The 25,846-nt window shown below is 35.2% G+C and overlaps 1 protein-coding gene and 1 long non-coding RNA gene across 5 annotated transcripts; one reads left to right on the top strand and one right to left on the bottom strand.

The window, feature by feature from the left end:
* Positions 1 to 911: 911 nt before the first annotated feature.
* LOC139093629 (low density lipoprotein receptor adapter protein 1) lies at positions 912 to 20,630 on the bottom strand. 3 transcript variants are annotated; one of them, XM_070644401.1, is made up of 5 exons: positions 20,445 to 20,630; positions 13,219 to 13,412; positions 13,048 to 13,157; positions 4,210 to 4,284; positions 912 to 4,121 (listed from the first exon to the last, which is right to left on the bottom strand). In XM_070644401.1, exons 3-5 carry the CDS (start codon positions 13,114 to 13,116, stop codon positions 3,651 to 3,653), a joined length of 615 nt encoding a protein of 204 aa, XP_070500502.1. In that variant the 5' UTR covers positions 13,117 to 13,157; positions 13,219 to 13,412; positions 20,445 to 20,630; the 3' UTR covers positions 912 to 3,650. The 3 variants fall into 3 exon arrangements, with proteins under 3 accessions (XP_070500502.1, XP_070500501.1, XP_070500500.1); XM_070644400.1 differs by having other exon boundaries at positions 13,048 to 13,412; positions 20,441 to 20,630; XM_070644399.1 differs by having other exon boundaries at positions 13,048 to 13,412.
* Positions 16,544 to 24,561, top strand: LOC139093630 (uncharacterized). 2 transcript variants are annotated; one of them, XR_011544716.1, is made up of 4 exons: positions 16,544 to 16,652; positions 20,679 to 21,163; positions 21,226 to 22,171; positions 23,824 to 24,561. It is a non-coding gene; the product is annotated as an uncharacterized lncRNA (long non-coding RNA). The 2 variants fall into 2 exon arrangements; XR_011544715.1 differs by lacking the exon at positions 16,544 to 16,652 and having other exon boundaries at positions 20,234 to 21,163.
* Positions 24,562 to 25,846: the final 1,285 nt, after the last annotated feature.

Raw genomic sequence — 25,846 nt, 5'->3', positions numbered from 1 at the left:
TGATACAATAACCTTGAATGGATTCAAACTTTTTTAGAAATTGTGTTTGTGCTGCGTGGGTGGATAGGATGAAGAAATTAGTTTGTGAAAAATTTTCTCATGTGTGATAAAAGTTTTATTTTTTTGTGGATGCTTTGAGCTTCCACAAAAGGAAGGAATAGAAGAAATGAGAAAAAAAGTGAGAGATTCGTATATGTTTAGTTGTGGATCATATAATCGCCTTTGGTGTGGTTCGTGAATTTTTGAGGTAAAAAGAAATAAAATTAGAATTTCCAATTATGATAAGCAGGAAGTATGTAAACAAACATGGTATTGGTTTTTTCTTGATAAAAATAGATTTTTGTATTTTGAGCTGTAACTTGTTCTAACAGACAATGTGCTTACTTACTCTGCTGTGTTCCGTAGCCTGTCTTAGTTGATGTCTAAACCTGACTCTATTGTTTGCTGCCTTTTGCTAATTGCCAATACTTACTTACTTTGCTGGTCGTACAGATTAGATGTATTCCTTGGCCTGTCTCAGTTGATGCCTAAACCTCACTCCATTGTTAGCTGCCCTTTGCCAATTGTCAATAGCAAGTGCTAATCTTTCATTATTAACAATCCTAGTTCCAAAAATGAGCTTATTATCGAAATGAGCGGACTCATGCTCCATGTCTCTTCGGATAGCTTAGACTGACTAGTCGGGTTCGGGTGCTTTTTACTGTTTCTAGTCAAACCAACTCGGTTTGTGTATTCACGACGTACATTGAATGAACTCACCTTAAAGATCCATAAACGCCAAAAAATCAATAAACCTGGAATTTATGACACAAAATCAACTCCAAAAGACAACTTTAACTGCATTAAATATCACGAACTATGAAAAACGAGAAGTGTAGAATTGCCAGAAGTAAAATACACGTTTTCCTCAATTCATTTGTCTTTTCATCTTCTTTTATTTATCTGATAAGTTTTCTTAACTCTAATATCCAATACTATCAATTTTTTTGTGAAAATATTCATCTATTCCTATAAAATATTTGGTATCTTTCATCATCTTCCACATAAAAGAGCTTACATATGTTACCTAAAATATCTTAGCTATCATCTACTATGACTTTAATAAAACATTTCTTCATCCTCTTTACAGTATATACAAAATTGATGCTTTATGGAAATTGAAAGGAAGGAAGAAGTTTTCACATAAATTATTAATTTTACTATTCATTGTTAATGCAACAACTTTGAATGTTTATTGAAAAGTTCCAGAACTTGATAAAATTGCCATTTGAATAATTCTTCTTATGCTATTTATTGCTGCTTTTTTGGAATTGCATCAATATTAGAATCACATTTAATATTTATGACTTACAATTTAGTTTTGGATACTATAAAATGCCTTTTGTTAAAGATTTAGGATGTTGCTATTCACAAAGTTTTAGACTATTGTGTCTAAACAGAATGGAATGTGGGGTAACGAGCTATATACAGGCGAATCTGCCAGTGCGGGAGTAAGGTCTCTGAGGCCAAATGGTTAGGCATTACATCGGATATTTGCATTACTCTTCTGAGAGTACGTAGGTTCGATTCCTACCAGAGACCAATCCTGGAGGGCAGGAAGGCATCCAATATAGAAATCGGAAGTAGGACAGCATGACGTTGGCCACAAATCATGATTCGATTAAGCCCTGCTTTAGAACAGATTCAAGTAGCTATTGGACAGGATTTTTGGTCATTTCTACGACTTGTACTTTCCGGGAAACTCTCAGTTGGAAGCTCATTAAGGTGCTTGATCTAATTACCCGTTTCTTTGTGAATCGCTTGATAATTTACATTAGGTCAACCAAGATTTCATCTACCCGTCGGTTTCCAGAAAACCACTTGCCGTGCTATAATCTCCGATATTCCAATCCACCACTCGTCTCTCTCCTCTACTTCATTCCCAATAACAAAGACATCAAACAGGAAAATCGCAATCATACCAAAAAAAATCTCTAAAAAACAACTTTTCAGCAAAGATTGCAACATCCCCTTCTTATACCATTGTCGTAACAATAAGAAAAAGGCGACAAAAACTAAGGAAATAGAAAAATTGAATTGATTGGTCACGCACTAACTGCCCCAAAGCACATCGTTATTGACACTCATTTAAAACTTCTTTTTTATGCCTTCTTTTTTTTTTGTTCCTTAATCGTAAATCAGCAATTTTTTATTCCATTTCCCCATTTTTTCTCACAAGCTTTTTTTGTTGCCTCGACAAACCCGAGCGACATAAATGAAGTAGGGGCTGCCATATGGCTGACAAGAACGGACACAGCTTCCATTTGGTCAGTAAAAGATGTTAAGCGGAACCTTTAAAACTCCCTGACGAATCCTTCTTCATGTCTGTCGCTCGGGAAACGAAATGGAAAGGAACTCCAATGAAATAGAATCTTCTTAAGTGACTTAATAAGTTTCCATTTTTTTTTCTGCTATCTTGAGTATATGGAAGTGAATAAAATGAAAATAAATCACTTTGTTTTATCGATTCAATTGGCTATGGTCTCGCATCCTAATATGACTGCTTTTCCTTCTTCCTCTTACTGGACAGCAATGTATCTTACGATGGCTATCAAGTGCGAAGAAAAAAATTGAAATATAGTTGACATAAGAAGATTATCATTTATATATGTTGTGATTAAATGGCGTGATTGGATGCTGTCAAATTTGGCGGCATTTTACGATGTGTTGTAATGATAAATTTACGATCTGTGGATATTTTTTCAGCTTTAAGGAAGCTTTTTAAAGTTATTTGATATGGAATGGTCCCTTTTTGTATTGAAATATTGTCGGTTAACTGGATGGTAAATTGGAATTTTGGGCAGTTTTTAGGATCATTTTATGAGAGCACTGCTGCCAATTTGGCATTGCCAATCTGAAGACTATGGGTATTCTTTAAAGCTTGTTTCTTTAGCATGCAGCGATATATCAGGAGTTAAGTCTTCAACATGTAGACTATGATATAGTGGGGATATATTGTGGATATTCCAGGTATATCTGCAGTAGACTAGGGACTAGATCCCAAAATATGCCATGAACTGGTGTCTGATGTCATTCCATGGCAGGGTGACTTTAGGGGTCAGTGAGGGCCAGTGAGTGGAGGGGTCAATCCACCCTGTCACATATATCTCCATGGTAGGGGTTTATGGGGTTCAACTCCTGCAACCACTGGTAATTTCTGGAAAAAGGGGTTTTGGGTGTCCACCCTCATTCCACTGATGTCTCTTATGCTGAGGGGTATTTAGGGTCAATCCCCCTTCCATTGGTCTCTTCATGACAGAGGGGTTTTTAAGAGACAAATACCCTTTGTAACTGTTGTCTCCATGGTAGGAGGTCTTGGAGGTCAACCTCCTTGCCACTGATTTCTCCATGGCAGAATGCCCTGCCCCTCATGTCACCATGGCAGGACTCTCGCCAATGGTGTCAATTTTTGCTATGGTTTTCGAAACCCCGCTTAAAATTTAAAACCCGAACCACCCACTTCAAAATTTTGCATGTCCTTTTTTCAAATCTGTCTAGTAAATCAACCACCTGTATCCGAAACTTTCAATTTTGCTATTAAAATGATATTTCTAACATATAATCATAAAAATTTACATAAACTAGCATAAATTACAAAACTTTCAATCACATCAAGCTTCCGTTTCATGCGATTCATTCAACTCATCAGGTGATCTCAAATCTATGGCAAATTTCCTCTTAATTGGTGAATCAGTCGCACATTCATTATTATTATTGTTACTCTCTTCAGCCTCTTTAACTTTCCTTGAATATTCTTGAAATGATGCCGCAAGTGCATAAGTTAGACGACGTGCCATTGCACGACTATCACATACAAATGCATGAACTTCAAATGGATTTTCACTCCTTAGCTGACTCTCATCCTTAACTACAATCATTGCAAAGACACGTGTATATACTAAATCTTGTACGCCGTAGGATATTTGATCGATTGGCCAATACATGGGACTAATTATTGGTGATGATGATGACGATGATGCTGATGTTGTTGGTAATGTATCAATATAAACGCCGTCAACCTTAACTATTAAATTACAGAATGGCAATGTTTTGTTTGGTGGAAGATTTTTGGCAACTGTAACCTATATGCAGGCAGACACAAAAAAAAAGGATATTTAGCATCAATGATTAAGTCAATAAAGTGTCAAGCAAAAAAAAGTTTCATCTTACAAGGGTATCAACGGGTCGACGTGTATTTTTAATTCCCCATAATCCTCTCGAATGCTGACTACCCAAATATTTGACCTAAAAAAAAGAAGAGAGAAAAAATTTTTATTTAAAGTTGTTTTATTTCCACTGCAGATGTACAGGAGTAGCATATGATGAACGTTTTAGCTAGTTTTATGATGAGGAAGTGAGGGAAACAGTGAATCATTTTGGTATATGGAGTTATATGATTTTTGAAGTCAAATTGATTAAATTCTGAGCCCGAGCAGCAAAACTTCTGGGCAACTTCACGTATAACCGTTTTTACAATGACATATTAGTACCCTAAAGGTGTCTAAGCCAACTTAAGGACAATTCATGAACATGATATTAGTTCAGACAATTATAAGATTGTCCGATTATCAAGGTAAACAGGCTCGGGTGGACAGGACATGTTGTTAAGAGACCCTTACACAAGTTCATTAAATATGGTCAATTAGTCAAATTTGGTTGATGAAATAAGAGTGTGAAGAAGGTCCAAGAACTAATGGAGTGAAACTGTCAAAAGAGTCAGTTACAATCGGAAGGCAGCATTGGAAGGAAGTAGGAAGTCAGTTGAACAATCACAAGCCCTATTCGTTTAAGTGATTCATTTGGTGGACGACAATGGATTTTGCTGAAAATGACCTCAACTCCGTGTCCCTTCTTCTTCCCTGTACACGAACCTGGCTAAAATCAATCAAGGACAATCCAATTCTAAATCCAAGAGATTCACTAACTATCCAGAATAGCACAAGTCGCAATATCCATTACATGGCCAGCTTGATTCAAGCATGTTACCAGATTTAGCCCAAATTCCGCAACAACTAAAAGTCTCACCATCCTGAGACCATTTGACCGATTAATCGATTCGTCCTATTCAGGCTCACATATCATCTACCCCAAAAAATGCACCAAATACCATCCAATCCATTCCATCCGAGACATTCACACTTGCTATTTTATTTTATTCTTCCTCCTTCTCTTTTTGGTTGTAAATTAAATTATGGTGTTGGCATGACTGCTCACATTTACCAATTCATTGCATGTTCCAATTCTCATAACTGATTCTATCTCTCTATTTCCATTTTTAACCATTACGACAGTACTGCAGATGCACAAATTCTTCCTTTTATATTCCGGTAAAAACGAGGAAAAGTGCAAAATATATAAAAGTAGAGATCGAAAGGGATTCCTTTACACCATAATTCAATTGAAAGCTACCGCCAGCAAATGCATATGTGTGAATATATGATATATATTGAGAACTGGATGTAATGAAACTTTTTCAAGAGCTTACAAAATAATAGAAATAAAAATTGAAATTGAACTTTTTTTGGACGTGGAAAAATTTTAAGGATTAAAGTCATTGCCAATGGATGTTGAAGGATGTGACACTTCTTGCCAAATGGAACTTATAAGCGATAATATTGAGTATTGAGTCAATATTCCGCATGGATTTTGTGCTAAAAAATTGAAATTTAGTTCATATTAAGCTATAGAGATGAACAGTTTCAATTTATTGGGAGATTATTAGAAATATTGAAGAGATTGTGGATTGATACAATAAGGATTCGAGTATATTCTCAGTATTAAGTAATGCAGTTTGATGTTGGGTAATTCATGCTGTATTCATGCTTTATTCGCTGTGATTTTGAGCATTTTAATGGAATTACTTGGAAAGTTCAATGCTTTGTCAAGTTTGCTTGCTATTCAACTCAAAGTTCCCGATCGACACAAATTATTCATGGCAGTCAAGTGGCTGCTACATGGCTTTTAAGTATCAATTTTCATATTGACTTCCGGATGCTGGCTACCGTATGCCAATTGCCAATACCAAATGAAATGCTGTCTCTATTGATAGCTTCCTTCCAGGAGTTCTTCGGTCTACCACGAGCTCTCTTACCATCCACAAAGTCTGATTAAAAGACCTTATTTAGTAGAGCTTCTACAGGCCTTCTAATAACGTGTCCAGCCCATGGGAGCCTGTTTACTTTGACTCTTCTTGTATATCAGCCTCTCCATATAGCTGATACAGCCGCAATCTGGCTGCCATTAAAAACATGTGCCGATCGGGGTTGACTCGAAAAACTTAAATTGATATGAATCGACTCGAAAAGAACTAAATTGAATTCGAGCAACATAAGCTCTGTCACGAAATCTTTAAGACCGTAATAAATGTCATCCATTCTATCTTGACAGTGTTATGAGGCTTTAGTCAGAAGTTCAATCATTTTTTGGTAGATTTTGTGTAGTTCGACGCTCTGCCGACTTGATGATTGCTGCTTTTACGCTGCTTTGAGATTTTGAGTACGGTTCTGCCAAGAATCGCAGATCTGCATGTTCTATATATTAGATGTGAGGGCCTGCAGTTCACAACTGTACCTTCCCGAGTGACACAAATAAAGAAGGATCCGTCATTGAAGTTTAAGGCTCATAGTGGATTTATTCTAAATTTTGCAGCTATATGGAAGTTTAGCGGTGCCTTTAAAATTCTTTGACGAAGCCATCTTCATTTGTGTCGTTCGGACTTATAGTTCCTCCAAAGTGCTTTAACAATCTAAAATTCTGTAATTTGGACATACCCTAATTTTAAGGAATCCATAGCAAACCTAGTTCCCGCCAGTTTCTCTTAAAATTGCACGAATCTCCTCAAAATTAAACTAATCATCCATATAAATCAGACATGCCAAATTCAATCTCAACAGCTTCCGAACCCGATAATGACTCTACTTCCATTCATTAGCATATAATTTTAAAATTATAGTAACTAAAAGTAAATTTTCAAGCATATCTATTAGCATATCATTTAAAATCGCTTAAAAACTTTATCGTTCTGTTATGGTTTATGATTTATGGTGTCATTGGAAGTAAGTTTTGTAAGTACAAGTTAGATAATATGAATCTAAAAACTATAACAATGGTCTTGTTGATTTTAGATTGCATGGTTTATAGGCAGTAATGAATATTTTTTGTGAATTATTAGGAAATTGACTGGTTTGAAGCTTTTTTGAGGTTGGAATGGGAATTGAGGTAAGTTTTGAGTATTTTGAGGATGCAGACTTGAGGGACATGTTGTAGAGAATTGAATTGGATGTTAAAGTTGTTCAAAAACAGTCATTACTGTGCAGTCAGGGCAACAACTCTTAACACTGCGTCGGAACGATACCCTAAATCATTGGTGGACAATCCATGTGCTGCGTCACACTAATGTGCCGCCAAAACTGTTGAGAATCCCACAAACCGTATACCGTATACGTTCCAATCCAGGCTTATCAGCAAGGTATAACAGAACTAATTTTCATCCTTAAAAGCCACATTGTTGTCATTTATCAACAGAAATATAGGAAAAGTTTAATGTTATCATGACGAGAACCAAAAGTTTTGTACACTAAACTTTTACATTGAAAGTTTTTGGTATACGAAAATCAATTGACATGGCCACAGAATGTGCTAACTATAGAAAATTAACTTTTTGTGGTTGTTCACAAATCAATAAAGAATCAAAAGTTTTAGTGCAAAAAGAGTCAATAGTCATGATGATTTTCAGATTTTATTTTCATGACTGAACAAGAAGCAACGATCAATAAATTGCGGGTACAGCTCATAAAAAAGGAATCAACAAAAATTTCCATACTCAAAGCTTATAATGTTAATTTACATTAACATAATTGATTATAGTCACACAGGTGCTGTGTCCGAGTTGCACAAGTCAGTTAAGCGATCCCAAATCCAGCACAAGATCAGATTGATTCTGGTCTGAACCGAGTCCAGAACCAAGTCAGACTCATTGAAAACTAATTCCGGCACCAAGTTAGATTCACAACGATCTTAGGCAGGACTTTGATAGATTAACCGACTTGTGCTATTCGAATCAGGTACTTTAGTCATTGGAAGATAAGCAACTAGAGAGTACAAACATAGGAATGATTGAAAATCCTTCACCTGGTTGGCGTAACGTTGGCCCCAGATTCGGTGAAATCCGGACTCAGGGTAGAGGCACACAGTTTGAAAAACATAGGTCTAGATCCATACCCAAGAACATTAGGAACCAACAGACGTGAAAATTTTTAAAGATCCCAAGTTAACAATTCCTGTCATCCAAGCCTGATTATGACAAAATCACGTGGATTCCTGCTGCTAATGTGCTATCTCAACAATGCAGATGCACGTAAATGCTCGTTCATGACAGAAAAAAGTACATACAATGGAAATCTGTTCATTCATATAATTTTAATCAGATAAGAATGGAAATTTTAAATCCTTTCCTGCAATTAAGGTTGATTGCTCTTGGATTATATGGTTAAATAATGACATATTAATCTCAGCATCAGTGGCCCGATTATAAAAAAATTGATTATTGTCATATTTATGCTTATGCCTCAAAAAATAATCAAGTTTAAAGCCCCAAATAAAAACTTAAAATTGAATTTTCCAAAATTGTCAACGTTTTGGATTTAAATTGAATTAGTTTGACAACATTTGCCATCAGATTTGCTAACAAGTTTTGGGTTTTATGGCATAAGGCAGTGATGGACAACCTTTGTGTAGCGGCACACTCTTGTACCCCTAAAAAATGCCATAAACCTCATCTCATTTGCAATTTTGGTCATCATATACCACCAAGATGTCCCGCGACACAAAGGTTGCCCACCACTGCCTCAAACTTTTCAGAAACAAGAATAAATCTATGCTGAGTAAGTTTTTGTCTGAAATTTATATGTGGCTTATCGATTTGTTTCAATTTTTCGGCAATGTTGATGTGCAATTTTCGAGTGGCTTCGATGTTTATTGCGGAAACTTTATTGACAAGAGTATTATCAACAAGACTTGGTTGAATGACTTTTTTTTCTGCAAATTTTGTGCATTTGGCTTATCTTCGTAGTTGGATTTTTTGATGGGATGTTTGGTTGCTGGATATTTTCAATTATTTTTGAGGTGAGGAATTTGGATTTATCAATGAAGGCATGGGAGTTTTAGAAGCGCAATACAGCAGAAGCCGTCAATGTTGGGACAGCATTTGAAGTTTATAGAATAAAATCCACCAGGAAGTAGGCGCCTAAAAGCTTCAAAACTAACATGGCGTAAGACGGTTTCTAAGAGAATGTCAGCTTAGGTCAGCAACAGACTTAGATCGATAATTCGAATCCAGATCCGGTTTGGAGTCTTGGAGAAATCCAGCATTGCCCCACTGAACAACTTAATCTAATCCAGTGGTGGACAATCTTTTTTGTGACATGGCACACCTTGATGCTAAGCCTCTACTGAAACTGCACATGGCATACAATTCATGGCATTTTCAGGAAGTTTTGGTTAAGATAAAACAGTGGTGAACAACCTGTGTTCCCCGGCATACTAGTGTGTCATTGGAAATGCCAAAAACTCCATCCCGTATGCGGTTTTGGTATTCTCAAATCCAACACTACTCAAATCCATCATCAACAAATCAACCCCAACTAAGTTTCCATTTGAATGAACTTCAGAAAAAGGTCAAAGACCACAAAGGCATAACAATCATATCATTATAAGACTTCCACTTCCAATTTTATAATTCATGACATTCAAATTCACTATAAAATCAATTGAAGTATCAAGTATCAAGCTTCAATGTGTCGGTGGAAATGAAATCTCTTTTTTGACATTCATATCCTTATGCATGCATGCTTATGTTGTCTGTGCTGAATTTGAGAAGTCGTAAATCACATCACGTAAAGTTTTAAAAAGTCAAAACCTCAAAAGAATTTTCAAAAGGTTGAATTATCCCTCATCAGTGCCAGTGTAAAGCATAAAGGAACTCCAAGAAATGATTCCATAAGATTAAGTAACTGGAAATGCCATCACTGTTTCTATACGAACAATGGAAGTTTATTTATTTTTGCAAAACATTTGTTTTATGGATTTTTTCATTTTAAGTAAGTTCCTTCATGTAGGTGGTTGTCATGAAGATGATAGAGCATTAAAAAGTTATATTTGGAGGTATTTTTTTTGTTTTGCACAAAAATGTTAGGTATTATCATGTTTGGAATGGATTTTAATGTTTTGAGTGTATACGTATTTTTTTGGAGAGAAAGACAAAAGCTATTTTAAGGTATGACTCACTGCTGGATTTTTTTAAAAATAAAGTTATCATAAATTCGTCAAATTGTTCCATTGGTGTCTAAACTTTGTGCTGCTACACACTGGTATGACGGCAGAATTTCTTGGAATGTGTTGAGCCTAATGCCACATGCGACTTCGGTTGTGGCTTACAACCAATGTGTGCCATGGCAGAAATAAATTTGGACAGCACTGGATTGTTTGAATAAATTTTTACGAGGCAATACCTTCTGCAAAAGGCAGGTCAACAAGACATCAACAAGAGATACAGATAACGTAGTATGCTTGAATAGGACATACGTTTTGGAGGAAAAATGTCATTGGTGGGACAGAAACACAAATTCGTTGCACAGCCTTTCGATGGAATCCACAAGGGAAAAGACGACCAGGAGCTCCAAAAGCTACTTGGCGCAGAACAGTAATGAAAGAATGTCAGCTCAACGTGCGGACAGAGAATTTGTACAAACCAGGTGACAGAGCCAGCAACAGAGTCAGATGGAAAGTTTTCTGTTGTAACCTAAGCTCCACATAGGAACATGGTTGCAGTATGTAAGTAAATAAGTAATAAAGTTACTCTAAAAATAACTTGACTGACTTCGACCCATTTTTAAAATGAGGTTCGTCCCAAAGGTTCCCTAGAGATCAAAGCCACGCGAAAGCTTGAATACTCGACGGTTCGAAGGCTCGTCCATTTGAAGGCGGTTTTTATTTAGTGTTAACAAATGTAATCTTAGGGAAACCTGACAGAATCATGATGAAGTCTGCTGTGCCCGGGGTAAAATATTCAAATTGGAGCATGATTGATAAATTTTTGGCCTTTAAGAATAGCCATAATGCAGTTAAGATGCTCACATTAGCCACTCAGTTCTCAAAATTATGTGCTTATTAGTCTAAATTGAAACATTTTAAAATTTTCAACGAATATTAATAGTCTTCAAAAAGTCAGTCTTAAATTCCAAAATGATCATCACATTCCACATCAAATCTAATTACAATTCTGATCACTCAACTATGGCCATTAGTAACCATTCCACAGAACTTTGTGACTAGAATAAATCCAAAAAAACGACATAGCAACAAAAATTAAATGACTGCATATAAAGCTACGATTTCGGTTGGTTATTTCATTCAAAGTTATCATAACCATCGTCATCCTTCATGATCATCATCAGCATAAATCACAATCAACATCTTTTTGTTCCGTCCAGTAAAAAAAGGCACTTTACCGTAACGTGTCAACCACAATTTTATTCAATTTTTTATTACATTTGTGCCTTCATTCTTGCTGTTTTTGTTTTTTCATTCAACGCGTCACTAAATTCTTGTGTAATAAGAACAGTAAGGAGAGGGGGGAACTGACAAGTGTGGGTTGGCAATGCAATTGCTATTTTAACCTACATGCTGCTTCTTCTGACTTTAACATCCAAAAAAATAAAGTAAATTTTTGCATAAAATGAAAATTGCGGCAAAATCGTCAGTTCCAACAAAAAAAAAAGCAACGGAAGTAATTTTTATGTATTATTCACATTCGGAAGGGAAATTTTGAAACAGCAGAGACATAAAAAATGTGATGCTTTGGTGAGCAAGTATGTGAGTAAGTAACATGCATGACATACATGATGGTCGCAAAGGAAAGACGTTAAAGTTACTGTCGTCGAATGGCCATGAATGAGCCTAAATTTATGAGATTTAAGGATCTGCAATTTGGAATTAAGTTCAAGGAAAAAGAAGCTGTATGATAATCTTGAAAGCATGCTGCAGGCTGTTTTATGTTAATTGAAAATCTTATGAAATTTTTGGATATGCTTGAATGGGCTTGAATGAGTAAATGATTATGAATATTTATAAATTAGCAATTTACATGGATATTGTAGCTGTACATAATTTTGGATATTAGTTTGCAGCTTTAAGGTTGAAACTTCGAGATTGAAACGAATAGCAACAAGCCATCCCGAGCAACATATGACATGTGACAGTGGCAATCTCGATGTCGGGACGAATGATGTGAGGCTTTCTAGACCGGGTATGTATCTCGATTTTTTCGAAATGTGTTTTGGAATAATCGGCTATGATTTTGCAAAAAATGACAGCATCATGTTCCTCAATGAAAGCATATTATGGCTCAAAAAACTAATCAGTTCTTGCCATAACCAATATCTATCAGATGCAAAAAAAACCCGAAGTATTAATATTGAGTTTGAAGCGAGTCCTTTCATTCTAAGCCTTCTACTATTAAAATCATATGTCCTTCATGACATGATTAGAACTGCGTATTTCCGTATTCTAGACTAAATATTCTCATAGATTGAACCGAAGTCATAATGATAAAAATATCAGTTTTTGGTGGGAATCGAACCCACATCCTGACATGAGGAAGATTATGTAAACTCTACACAGTTTCCTGGCTACTCGACCACAGAGTCCTTATTCTCGAACTGACAGATATGACTACATATGACTCAATATCTCAGATTCTACTCTAATTTGACACTACAATGTAGCAACTTCCACTAGCAACCTGCTATTAATTTGTATACAAAAACACAACAAAAACTGAAACTTTTGTCCATAAAATATTGTATTAAAAACTGACAAAAACACTGGCTTAATAAAAACTGGAAGTGAAAGTTTCAAAAAATTGGTGTGTGGATGTAATTTCATGATTCACTGGTCCATAAAGTCTATATAGAACAATACTGGATATTACATTATAATAACAAGTTTTACCTTAAATTCTAATGGCAAATCCATCGCTGTTATTTGACTCTCATCTAATTCATCATTTACTAATGACATGCTGTCGCTGCTGTGAATTTGATGACTGCTGCTGCTCCTTCCTACCCCAACAATGCTTCAAAGTTTTTAATTACTTAATTAATTTTTCTGATTATCACTAACTTTTATTCTGGTTCCTTTTGTGTTTGTTCGATGAAAATAAGTAATTATGAACTTGCTAACTTCGATGACTGATTATGATGGTCAATCATTCCTTTACGCACACACAAAAAAACCGTGATTTTCTTCTTCTTACCGTCAACTGTCAAATCCTTAATTGACGCAAAAAAATGAGCAAACAAAAGTTTGGTCGTGATCTGTAATTAAAATCTAATCAATCGTGGTAGGGATGGAATGTAGGAATGACTTAATATTATTTTTTATCATCAGTGCCCGTCGTTAATGCCCCCGTTGTTAAATTATAATTATATGGTCTTTACTTATCACTTTTTTGTGTTGTTGTTTTAGACAAAAATGTTTTGTGACAGCGACACGAAAAACTATTAGAAATAAAATTGTTAAGTGGATGGAAGTGCTTTTTGAGTCTAGGCTTTGTTTTGTAAATGTTTTGTACAATAGTTATGGATGGATGTGTAGACATTCAACTAATAATTGCGAGCGAATCAAAAGGAGCGCTATCTAGTCGCTAAGACAACAATACGTCGCTGCGGGGGTGTTCTGATGGCAAGACATGAGAATGTCTTGACTACAAGATGTGAGGATCCACTAATGGCAAGACGTGAAGGTGTCCTGACGGCAAGACGTGAGGATGTCTTGATGACATGACTTAAAGATACCCAAACGGCAACACGTAAAGATGTTCTGAAGGCAAGACGTGAGGTTACCCTGACGGTAGGACGTGAGGTTACCCTGACAATTGTGTCTAGCCACCAATATATTAACAATAATACCTGCTAATCCACATTTTACTACCAATCTAAATCAAAATCCTCTAAGAATACTTATAAATATCCATAATTTTCCCATCCTTTCCACTTTAATCCTTCAGATTCACATCCAATATCTATAAAACATAGAAATATTGCTCACATCAATACACAAATCCTATTATGTAGGTTTTGCAGCAATTCTAGAATTTCTATTATTGAAAATCTCATACATCAATTTTTGCATCGATAAATTCAGCATAAAAATAGAAAAAGCGAATCCAAATTATGTCTGATGGATATTTATCAATATAATAAGATAAACTTGCAAGATTACGATTCATCATAATTCAGCAGACTTCTGTTTGATCCTCAAAATAGCCGCATTTATCGTGAATCAATAAAAATACTATAGTACTTAGTGATAAGATAAAGCTGGTTGGAAGCTAGCTGCTGAATTTTGTAATGCGATAACATAATTGTCTGGAGACTAGCTTAGTAGGTTAAGTCTCGAGACTAGGAACTATATACTTGGAGTATTCTTAGGCTTAGAAGCTCGGTCATAGAGCTCGGTTAAGGAGCTCGGCTATGAAGCTCGGTCATAGAGCTCGGCTATGGAACTCGGTCATAGGGCTCGGCTATGGAGCTCGGTCATAGAGCTCGGCTAAGGAGCTCGGCTATGGAGCTCGGCCCTTGAGTTCGATTTTGGAGCTCGGCTTTCGAGTTCGACTATGGAGCTCGGTTATTGAGCTCAACTATGGAACTCGGACATTGAGCTCGGAAATGGAGCTCGACTACGTCAATGCCGCAACATACAAGAGTCCTAATGACAATATTGTGCTGCTCGGGTTGTGACCCACATAACTATAACAATAAATCCTCATCATATCCAACTCACAAAACTAAAGCTTATCTTTCATCAATGCCAATACGTCCTCTAATTCAATTTTCAACTGGATTAAACTACTAACTTAGTCTACAAAGTAGTACATTTAAAATGTAGATCATCATAGCACAGAACTCAATTGAAAAATTGCATAAAATTTTAGCCTATTGATTATTGATTAAGTTTACACTTCAATTGACTTACTCTCAGATGATTTAATTAAAAAAGAACTGCTGTAATCAAAGAGAAGAGCTATGGTTGGGTATCGTAGAGATGCAATCGATTGAGTCGAATGCATAATTGTAGATTGAACTTGTACATTGAGTGTGCTGTATGTTGAACGTTCTATTGAAATTATAGGAACGGATATGATGAAATTCTTTGTCAACTTAAAGGGAATTTTCGGAATAATTTGAGGTATATGAAGGCATGTGGTCTATTAATAGTTCAAAGGAATGGGATGTCAATGTGGAATACAGTCTTTTTAAGAATTTGGCAGGAAAATGTTTTAGGAATGTTGCAAAAAATGATATTGTGAATGTTATTAAAGCTTAAGGCTGTCGAAATTGAACCTAAAACTGAAAAAAATGGCATTTACATTGTTTGAGATCTTTGCAATTCAGTAATCAGTTATAACGGTCATTTGAGATTTGAATAATATTTTATAGTTCATAGTTGAAGACCCCTTTTTATAGCAAAACTCAGTCAGCTTTTGAACTCTGAAGAATAAACATTGAAAATCATTTATTTACACTATAACTACAATTATTGGAATCAGGATGTTGTTCCTAGCATAGCCATTCATCTATTTAACTAAACAGTTGCTGAACAGCTGTTTACTTTATCTCTAAATTCTAAAAATAGTTCATATAACTTAATCAAAACATTCCAAACTTTGTAATCAATTATCATTTAGGTACTGTAATTGAATTTAGGTATGAAATTATTGATTGCAGTCATTATGAATCCATTAATTAGAGTCGTACAGTAATAATTATTTACTATTTACCATCAATTATATTAAATATTCTGTATAATGACGCAGAATGGCTTATTATTGATTTATATTTTCATACAAATTAATTAGCCTTTGCTGCTGTATTTTCCGGGAATCAAATAGCTTTTCATTAAGAATCATAGCAACCTCAATTGCACCAAAATTCAAAAAAAAAAATCTTCAAGTTCTTCCTTTAATTACTTTATGGAAACTCAATTTTGCTATTTTTTTTGTTTTTCATTCATTTCATGCTGAATTCAATTTAAGTTTTTAATGCAGCTGCTGTCGACAATGACAATTGAATTTCATTTAACTCAATTCATCTCTGATGCACATCCCAATAATCTTTAATGCAATTCTCTTTTTTTTGTTTATTTAAATTCAATTCTTAATCAATTTCAATTCTGGATGGGAGACTGAATGGGAAAAGAGCATGGTTAGAGCATGCTCATATTTTCAATCGGATGCAACTACTTTCCCAAGTTGCTGCTCGAAGTCGAGTTGACTTTTTCATACAAAATCCGATTCAACTTCGAGCTCTGCTGGATTTAACCCTGTGACCGCTTCATTGCTATCTAAGACCATCCCCGCATCCATTACTGCACTGATGCATTTTACCTCGTAATACAGTTTTGTTCGTGGTAGACCAAGGAACTCCTGGAATTAGGTGTCGATAGAGACAGTAATGCATTTGGTATTGGCAATTGGCAGGCGGAAGCCGGCGATAGAACGCTTTAGGCGTCATCTGAGGCATGGATCACTGTTGATCGTTCGGCCATCAAAATAAGTAAGTATGTAAGTAATACAATTTTATCAGCACGCTCTTAATACTCTCTGGTAAATTTCAACATCATTGTGTGATTGTGGACTTATTTGTGTATCTATCTATATGTGCCCCCATTGAATTTAATTCCACACAAAAAGTTCAAAAAAAAACACAAAAAAAAAATTAAATCAAAGAATTGCGATGGAATGAAATAAGCAGTGAATTGAAAAAAAACCTCGATGATAATGTACAATCGTTTATTAAAATATTGACGAAGCTTGAAATTGATAAGATAAAATACAAAAAAAAAAATTTCGCAAAATAATCCATGAAAATGGTAATTGTTATTACACTGGAATGTCGGTGGCTTATTACTTTTGGATGATGGAATTTGATTACTTAGTCGATTATTGTGTCATTTTTTAGGTTAAGTGATTACTAGTCCGAAGTCTAATTTCTATCACAAGTCTGACAATTGATCGAATATTCGGCCCTAGACAAGCATGTTACTGACTTTATGTTGAATTCTATTTAAATCCGGCTTCTATAAAAGTCAACTACAGGGGCTTATTCAGTTTGGGAGCGATGTTTGGGGATCAATCTTCTTTTCTTTAAAAGGGTGTTTGGTTGGAAAATTCGCAAACACAACAACCCTTCCCTTCCTTCCTCATCTAAATTACTGCAAACTGGCTATGCCCTTGGTCTATATGCCCGAATCTATTCTAAATGACTATCTTGGCTTATTTAGTATTACTTCTTAAAGAGCCCCGGGTCAGGAGCCAGTAAAGCTCGTGATACTTATCTAACCCTTCCCCCTCCCCTCCTACCTTCTCTAAACTGCTCTAAATAATTTCAAAATCAAATATTTCAAAGTCACCCAAAATATTTAATTCCAACAATAACCACAAAAAATTTCAATTTCACAATTAATGACCAAACATTTGTTCAGCTGCAATTTTTTCACTTTTTTATCACAAATTGTTTATTATCGACGGAATGCAAAAAAAATTATTTATCGTCATGAGAACCTTGCATTAAGTCACGTAAATATTAACATTTTTAGATATTAAAAACGTACTTTTTTCTAAATTCACAGTTAGACATAAATAAATGGCAATTGAATATCCAATATTGTCAAGTTATTTTGCATTAGCATGAACATTTTATCATAATTACAATGTTGACTTTAGGTACGATAATGATTAATCATAATATTTGTATTTCAATTTTGTTGGGAAGCGTTTGGATGTGATGTTGGTGTGAAATTGGAGATTTTTATACATCTATCGATCGACATGTTGCCAGAGGCCGGTTTCTCGGTATACTCATATAATTTCACACTTCATACATAACCTAGGGTGGATTTATCTTAGAGTCGAGTCAAGGTAGGCAAGTATGGTATGGTAAGAGACCCTTGGTTAGGGTTAGGCGTAGATTATTGAGATACAAGCACTATGAGCATATTTAGAGGATGGTTTGGGTCAACCTCTATTTTTGGAATGAAACTTCATTTTGTTATGGCTTTTCCAAGACAAAATTCCCAAACCCCATTTATGAGTTGCACACAATCTTTCCCGTCACCTCTTCCTCTCTTAGGACTTCATTAAGAGATCTGAACCCACTTTTCTCCCGTCAAAACATTGCTAGCTTTGCCATAAAACGACTATACTAGCAGCGTAATCATAATTGCCCCATGATCGGGAGGAAGAATGGGTATGTGCATGGGGTGGGTACAAGGTGGTAACTGAGGTTTGGTTGGAAACTTTTGATTTTCTATTCAACGAAAATTTTGAGGGTTTTTAAAATGTTTCTGTCACAAAAACCCTAGCAATTGAATATTTATCCCGTAGTATCCCTCTTGCCTTTCCCGTCAACCTCTTGAATGCATTTGTTGCGACCAGAGCGTACTTGAAGCTCTGCCGTCAACTGTAGCCTGAACTAGATATTCTATCAACCATTAGACATCATCACCGAACAACTCCTTAATACAAATACTCATCAAATCATCAAATGAAAATATTCCGCTATATTTGACGAAGATATCGTAGGAAATTGTCTCTCATAAGCACAGAATAACCAAGCTGAGTATTTTTTTATGAATCGATTTTTGCATAACAATCAAGCAATATCCAAAATTGCTGAATATATTATTTCACTATAATTCCAAATTTGGTGTCTTTTATGAGCATAATATCAATTTTTCATTCTCAAAAAGTATATATTTTGCACATTCTCATTTCCTCTGCCATGCCTAATACACTTCAATAACAAAACAATTTAGTAACCAACTTCGCACCTATCCACAGCCACTTAATAGCTTTTATTATCAATCTGACTTTAAATTTATAGCACATTGACTCATATGTACAACAAATGAATACCGCAAAGCACACAGCACAGCAGTAATTTTATTTCTCAATTGACAGCACAGAACCCATCGTCACCCCAAAATGATTATAATCAATTCCACATCTATAAATACCTTCCTGTTACTGGTTCTTGTGCTTTATTTGATGCGAGTTGAAGGTCAAATAAAGTACATAATCACTGTGTGTGCTGTATCGTTTCGCGACATTAATTCACAAATATTCACTAGAAGTAGCTTAAAAGCAGGCAATTAAGAATCGAATCACGAAAAAATTTTTAATTTCTTTTGCTTCCTAATAATTGTGATTGTTGGGGGACGAAGCATGAGTTGAGGATTTTAGTTTGACTGGATATCCAGCTGGACTGGATATACTTTATGGTATTTTTATAATATATTTATTCCATATTAATCCATTTGATGCACCGGTGTGCGCACTGAACTTTTTTTAACCCCATGTTAGATTCTAATGGGAATCGAACCTAGATCCTATTGCAAAAGCGGTGATGGATTCTAAGTTGCTGGTTATCCATTCAGTCACAGAGGCCTAAATACAGTAGAAATAAATTTAGCCTGTTATAGGTCAATATAAACCATGAATCACAACACAGGTTGGTGGTGTGCAACAGATTGTCACGGCACACAGGTTGTCCACCACTTTACTAGTGTGCATCTAACACATTCAGATTTATCATTAAAATTACACAAATTTTACACCAGATTTGCAGTTCACAGTGAAAAAAATCATGTAGAAGCACTGAGGTCTAGAGTGTAAGTCAGCACGACACGGTCACAGTATGAAACCCACAAAATTGGCATAAAAAATTTATCGCAAAAAAATAATCATACATTAACACTAATATCCACAAAGTTTTAAGAGAGATTTCTGATTTTTAATATATAGCCACAGGCGGTATCCATTATGAGCACACTATGGTTAATTATATCCAATAAAAGGAACATCTCAATAAGCTTTCCATCCACAAATTTTATCACATAATATTCCAAACTTATTGCTGTGCACAGAACCAAAAATAGAGAATATTTTTGAGGCAGGTAGAATATGAAACAGAGTTGGAAATGCTATAAAGGCACCTGTCATAGATCAAAACCTTACAAATTCTTGATAATTTCTATTGTTTTTTACTAACAGGCAAAAACCGTTCAATTTATTGAAAATTTGTATGGTTTTGTATGAAAAACCATACAAATTATCAAGCCAGTTTTTCTTACAAAACCACACAAATTATCAAAAAAGTGTACGGTTTTGACTGTTTTTTCTTCCAAAAACATACAAATTATTAAGAAATTATACGGTTTTCACCTATAACAGGTTCCTGTATTGCAACTCTGAATTTACAAAATATTATAAAATTTGGTAGTCGCGTCACATGAGGCATTTAACGACGAGTCTGATAAGCACAAATCAAACAATTCACATTACACACTTTTTTTTCCTCTCCGTTCCTCACTAATCACTTGGTATAGAATGTCTTATTGCGAAATTATTATTATTATCAAAACCATTTAAGGTACACACGCAGCGGAATCGAGAGAGAACTGAATATTTTTATTGAATTGTCTCAGAACCACCTGCTCGTAATCAAGCACATGCTATAACTGAATATACTGTGTATATTAAATATTATTTATTTTTTTCCCTTCTTTTTTTTCGTTCATAGACGCAAACACATACATACGGCCGCGAGTTATTGTATTTGAGGCAACAAAACTCTCTCGATGTCGTCATTATACTCACTGACTTTAATTTTTTATTTTGTATTGTGAGCATTATTATTATTTTTGCATGTTATAGAATTTTTTGACGAAGATGTATTGGTATGCGGCAATAGATTCACTTCTATTGCTGTTTTTATTTTTTTCACTGCCGCTACGGCTACTAATCATGTTGTTACTTGTATTATTGCTATGGTAAATGTGTCAAGTGGATGAATGATAGATGCAAATGAGCAGCATAAACATTTATGTTAAGGAACTTATAATTCATTGTGGATATTAAGTCAAGATGGTAAGGAACTGAAAGTTTGAGTTGAAATTTTGCAAGGCTTGAATATTGTGAGGTTAATAAGCTTAACGACTGTGAAGCCACAAATGTTTTTTAACTCTAATAGGATAAGAGTTATGAATCACGCAAAAACAATTGGAAGTAAGTTTGGGTAGGTGTGAAATTTGAAGGAACAAGACGCATTTAATATTTCGAATTTGCAGAAGTTCTTGAAGGATGGAACCGGCTTTAGACGTTCTTGGCACGCAACATTGTGACCACGTGCTCCACGCGGTATCGAGTTTCATGTCGCCTTACTATGCTTTCTTGATTTTGGAACCAGGAAATCCCGAGAAAGTCTCGATCCGGTACCGACCCACATCACAAATCTTCCGGGACACAAATCCGAGTTCTGACAGAGACTTTGGAGTCCTTTACTCTAATGATCATGTACGACATCAAAACTTAAAAGAGGACAAACTGTTTCTTAGGTTAATTCAAGTCTACTTACCATCCATTCTTCCTGCTCCAGAAGTTTCTATACCACTCCCTAGACAGCTCTTTTGATCTGAGCATTATAAAAAATTCTAACGTTTGATGAAATACTGATAACATCTAACATGTCGAGACTCCAGTTGAGCCATTTCCATTGCGTGCAGCCAGACACCATATCCAAAAAATGAGACATGACAAAAACTGTTTAATCGCTCACTAATTTTTCAAAAGAATTTTAGAACATCGTCGCTAATAGCTTTAATTCTATTTTTAATCAGCATGCTCATTAGTTCAAGCATACATCGTCGAGTTTCCAAAATTCTCGGAACAATTGTCGCCAAATTTATTAAATAAAATGCCTCAATAAACACAAATTCATCATGCGTGTGTAAGCAATAATTTCATTTCTCTTGAGATTTTGTTCCTTCTTCTTCTTCCTGCCTCGTCTCGATTACATCATCTTCATTCATAAACATCATAATCATCATCGACAAACAAACAACAATTCGTAAATATTGCTCATATGATTGCAATGGATATGAATAAGTTAAGTAAGTGTGTAAGCACAAGTCAAAAATTGAGAGAATTGAAAAGAGCTGCTGAGCAGCAGCAGTAGTCATTAGCGTATAATTGTGAGCATGAGTATAAATTATTCCAATTATATGTATAACACATGTAAGTACGTGATCTCATAATATCTTAATATTTATAATTGGAATATAAGTACGGTAATTGTTGTAATAAGCGCGTGTGTTTGCATGCAGACTTGATTCATCTCGATTCTTCATTCAATAACTTTCTATGAATTTTTGTTTGGGTTTTCTGTAAAATTGATGCAAGACTGTCCGATTGACTGTTTGTCTTTAGGGCATTTAGTTTTCAGTTCGTCTATCTGTCAGTTCTTCGGTTTATTAATGCGTCGGTTCGCCTGTTGGTTAGTCCTTCACACCATCATAGTCCGTCCGATTGTCTGCATTTGCTGGTTCATCAGATATTCCGCAACTACTAGTCCGTTCATCCGTCGGTGCTAATTGTATATTTTTTTAGTACGACAATCTGCCAATCTTCAAGCCTTTCGTTAGTCCGTAGATCTGACAATTTTCCAATCCATCAATCTACTAATCCGTCAGTTCGCCAATCTGCTAGTCTGGTCGTTCGTTTATCTGCTGATTCGTCAATTTGCTAGTCCGCCCATCTGCTAGTCCGTCTGTCCGACAATTCACTTTTCTATCAATTCGGACTAAACTGTCAATCTGCTAACCCTTTAGTTCGTTAGTTCGTTAATCCGAAAAATCGTCTGTCCGTCAACACGAAAAATCGTCACTCCATCAATCTGTTAATCGGTCAGTTTTTCAGTCCATCAGTGCTTCAATCTGCTAATTAATTCGTCTCTTAATCCATTGGTTTGTCAACTCTTTGGTCCAAGAGTATGATAGCTTGTCAATTCGTCATTCCGCTTGTCCGAAAGTCCGAGTCTCTGCTAGTCCGCTTGTCCGACATTAGGTCAGTTGATTTGTCTGGTAATCCGCATGATTGTTCTCAAGACATCCCTGTTTGAACTAACAAAGCTGCTCCATAGACAAACTAACAGATTTCCTTACTTGAACATGCATCTTCAGCTTCAAGTATTTCCTATGTCATCATGTGTTAACTCCCGTCATCATCTGTTCGAGATGAGTCATGGATTTCTGTTATTGTATCTTATAAAAATCAAAATTTTGTCATCTACTACTTTGCACGTTCACATGATTGTCTCATTGAGTTTATTGAATTTATTAGAAGATACTACATTCTCTTGGCATTTGCTATATTGCAGATATTTTGTATACACTGCTATACATATCATATACACTAAGACAAGATATAATGGAATTGAGTATTAAAATGCAATACAAATGTGAAATTTTTTTTTATTAAGTTTAAGTGCACTCGAATTTATGTTTATTGCAAATGAAATAAGCTTATGATTGGAGCTCTTGATATAAACTCGACAAACAGCAATAAAAATTTATATTTTGTTCTTTTTATTTCTTGGCAAAATATTGATGATATGATAATAAAAATTTGGTTATTTGTTGATGGCTTTCAGCAGTGCTGCTGCTAATTTGAATGATTGATTTCTTAAATAATTTAGCAAAAAATTAGCATAATGTTAGATGAATAATGCTGCATTTTTTACTAGTAACAATATTTGGGATTTGAACCTACTGCAACAAACTTTTTATCTGTAGCTTTACCACTTGGCTATCAAGGATTGAATTTATTCTTACATAGTTATAGATAAATGTCATTCATAAGTCGCATGTTTCTGATTTTGAAGTCTTTAGCTTAATTTCAGGTGACACATTCAAGCAGATCTCATCGTGTGCTCTCAAAATAGTCAAAAAATAATCGATTTTGACGTTTTACCATCAATATCAAGGGTTGAAGTCGGCTTGAGTTCACCAACAGTTTGCAAAGAATAAATGGAAATTTGTATGAAATGTTATACTTCACAAGAGTCAGCAGACAAAATTGTTTACTTCACAAAAGCCAGCAGACAAAAATTCAATGCAAATTTCATTCAGTTCTTAGCAAATGCAACCGAAACTTATATGAAATGTTATACTTCACAAGAACTAGCAGACAAAATTTTATACTTCACAAGATCCAGCAAAAAATAAAGAATTCAATGTAAATTTTAATCAGTTTTTGAACCTGTTGAATGCAACCAAATATGAACACGCAAGCCAAATTGAGTACTTAATTAAGCATACTTAATCTTCTGAGTAAACTCAAAAGCGTGCTCTTTACATATTAAGAACAGTGAAGTGATGGCTTTGCTTTCGCTCTCAAAATGATTCATTATTACCAGCAACACCTAAAAGTCTTCTTACCCGAGCAACACAAAGTAGAAAGTGGACTTCATTTAGAGTCCATACTATGGTTGTAGCTTCTCATTGACGCCTTGAATTGCCATAGACCAGCAAAATTCAATGTACTCAAAGATCAACATTGACTCAAAACAAAGTAAATGAAACAAGCTTGACCAAATCTATTCAATGCTCATATTCCAATAGATGCAATTCGACCTACTTAATTTTCTTGTTCATATTTATACACTAAATATTGCTTTTTACTACTGCCACAAAAGCTAATTCCACTCACTACAATCATAATAATTGATCTTATTGCACCTAACTACGGAAGTTGCATAGCTGCTTATATGCAAAGCGTGGAAAAAAGTTATCAAATCATTTCTATCTTAATTGAATGCTCAATTCATATGCTAATCATACCAAACTTCCCTTTTATTGCATCCATGATTCTATTGTGCTATCAGCAACACAATAAAAAGCAAGCTGATGATTATTCTAAAAACTTTTAATTACAATTTAGTTTTTATGTTTGGTCTGCAAACAAATAACGGTAGACATAATGGTGACGTATCGTATTATGCCAGTGGTGGACAACCTGTGTGCTGCGGTACACCTTAATCATGAGTCTCAACCGAAACCAAACACGACATTCTGCTCATGAGATGTTGACAACACACTAGTGTGTCGCAGCACATAGGTTGTCCACCACTGCATCATACTAATTAACTATAAAAGCCATTGCACTACTCATGATTTCAATTTGAATCAACAAAGAGTTTCATCACAGATTATTATTATTTTAAAACCTCGTTATTTCAATGTAGTTGGCTGTATCCATGGCTATTTGCAGACACCTTTGAACTTCATCGGAATTATGAATTCGAAATCTATTTTTAACCGTAGATGAATAATTTTAATGTAAATTGTATCAATAAGCTCAACCCAGATAAAGGTCAATGGAATTTGTTGTTTATATTGTCGAGGGGGGTAATATGATGAGAAATTTTGGAGATTTGTTGGATTAGATGAATGGTGGGGCAGTTTGTGTGCTGTGGCATCCTGGTGTGTCGCTAAAATTTTTGGAAATGCCATAAATCAACTGAAATACACTAGATTAGATCTGCTAGAAGCGTAGGTAGAGAAAACTATATTTGGGGTTCTGTTTGTGAATGATAGGTTCTCAACAGTGCACATTGGATGACCCAAGATTAAAACCAGTGATGGACAACCTTTTATTTGCCACGACACATCTTGGTGGTAAGCCTCGAACGAAACCGTACACGACATAAAATTCTTTCCATCTTCAAGAGTTTGTAACTACATACTAGTGAGCCGTGGCACACATGTTGTCCACCTCTGGTCAATACAATAAACCTAACCACAATTTGTATGTTACGAATCACACAAACCGAGTTGACATGGCTAGAACAGCGAAATAGCACCCAAAATTCAACTAAAATTTCCCTGGGATTTGAACTCGAATCACTAGGAT

This window comes from Chironomus tepperi, unplaced genomic scaffold (genome assembly GCF_022539635.2).
Source record: "Chironomus tepperi strain 1889 unplaced genomic scaffold, CSIRO-AGI_Ctep_v1 contig_337, whole genome shotgun sequence".
Classification (NCBI taxonomy): Eukaryota; Metazoa; Arthropoda; class Insecta; order Diptera; family Chironomidae; genus Chironomus; species Chironomus tepperi.
Note: the sequence above shows the minus strand (reverse complement) of the source record. Positions and strands in the feature narration are given on the sequence as shown.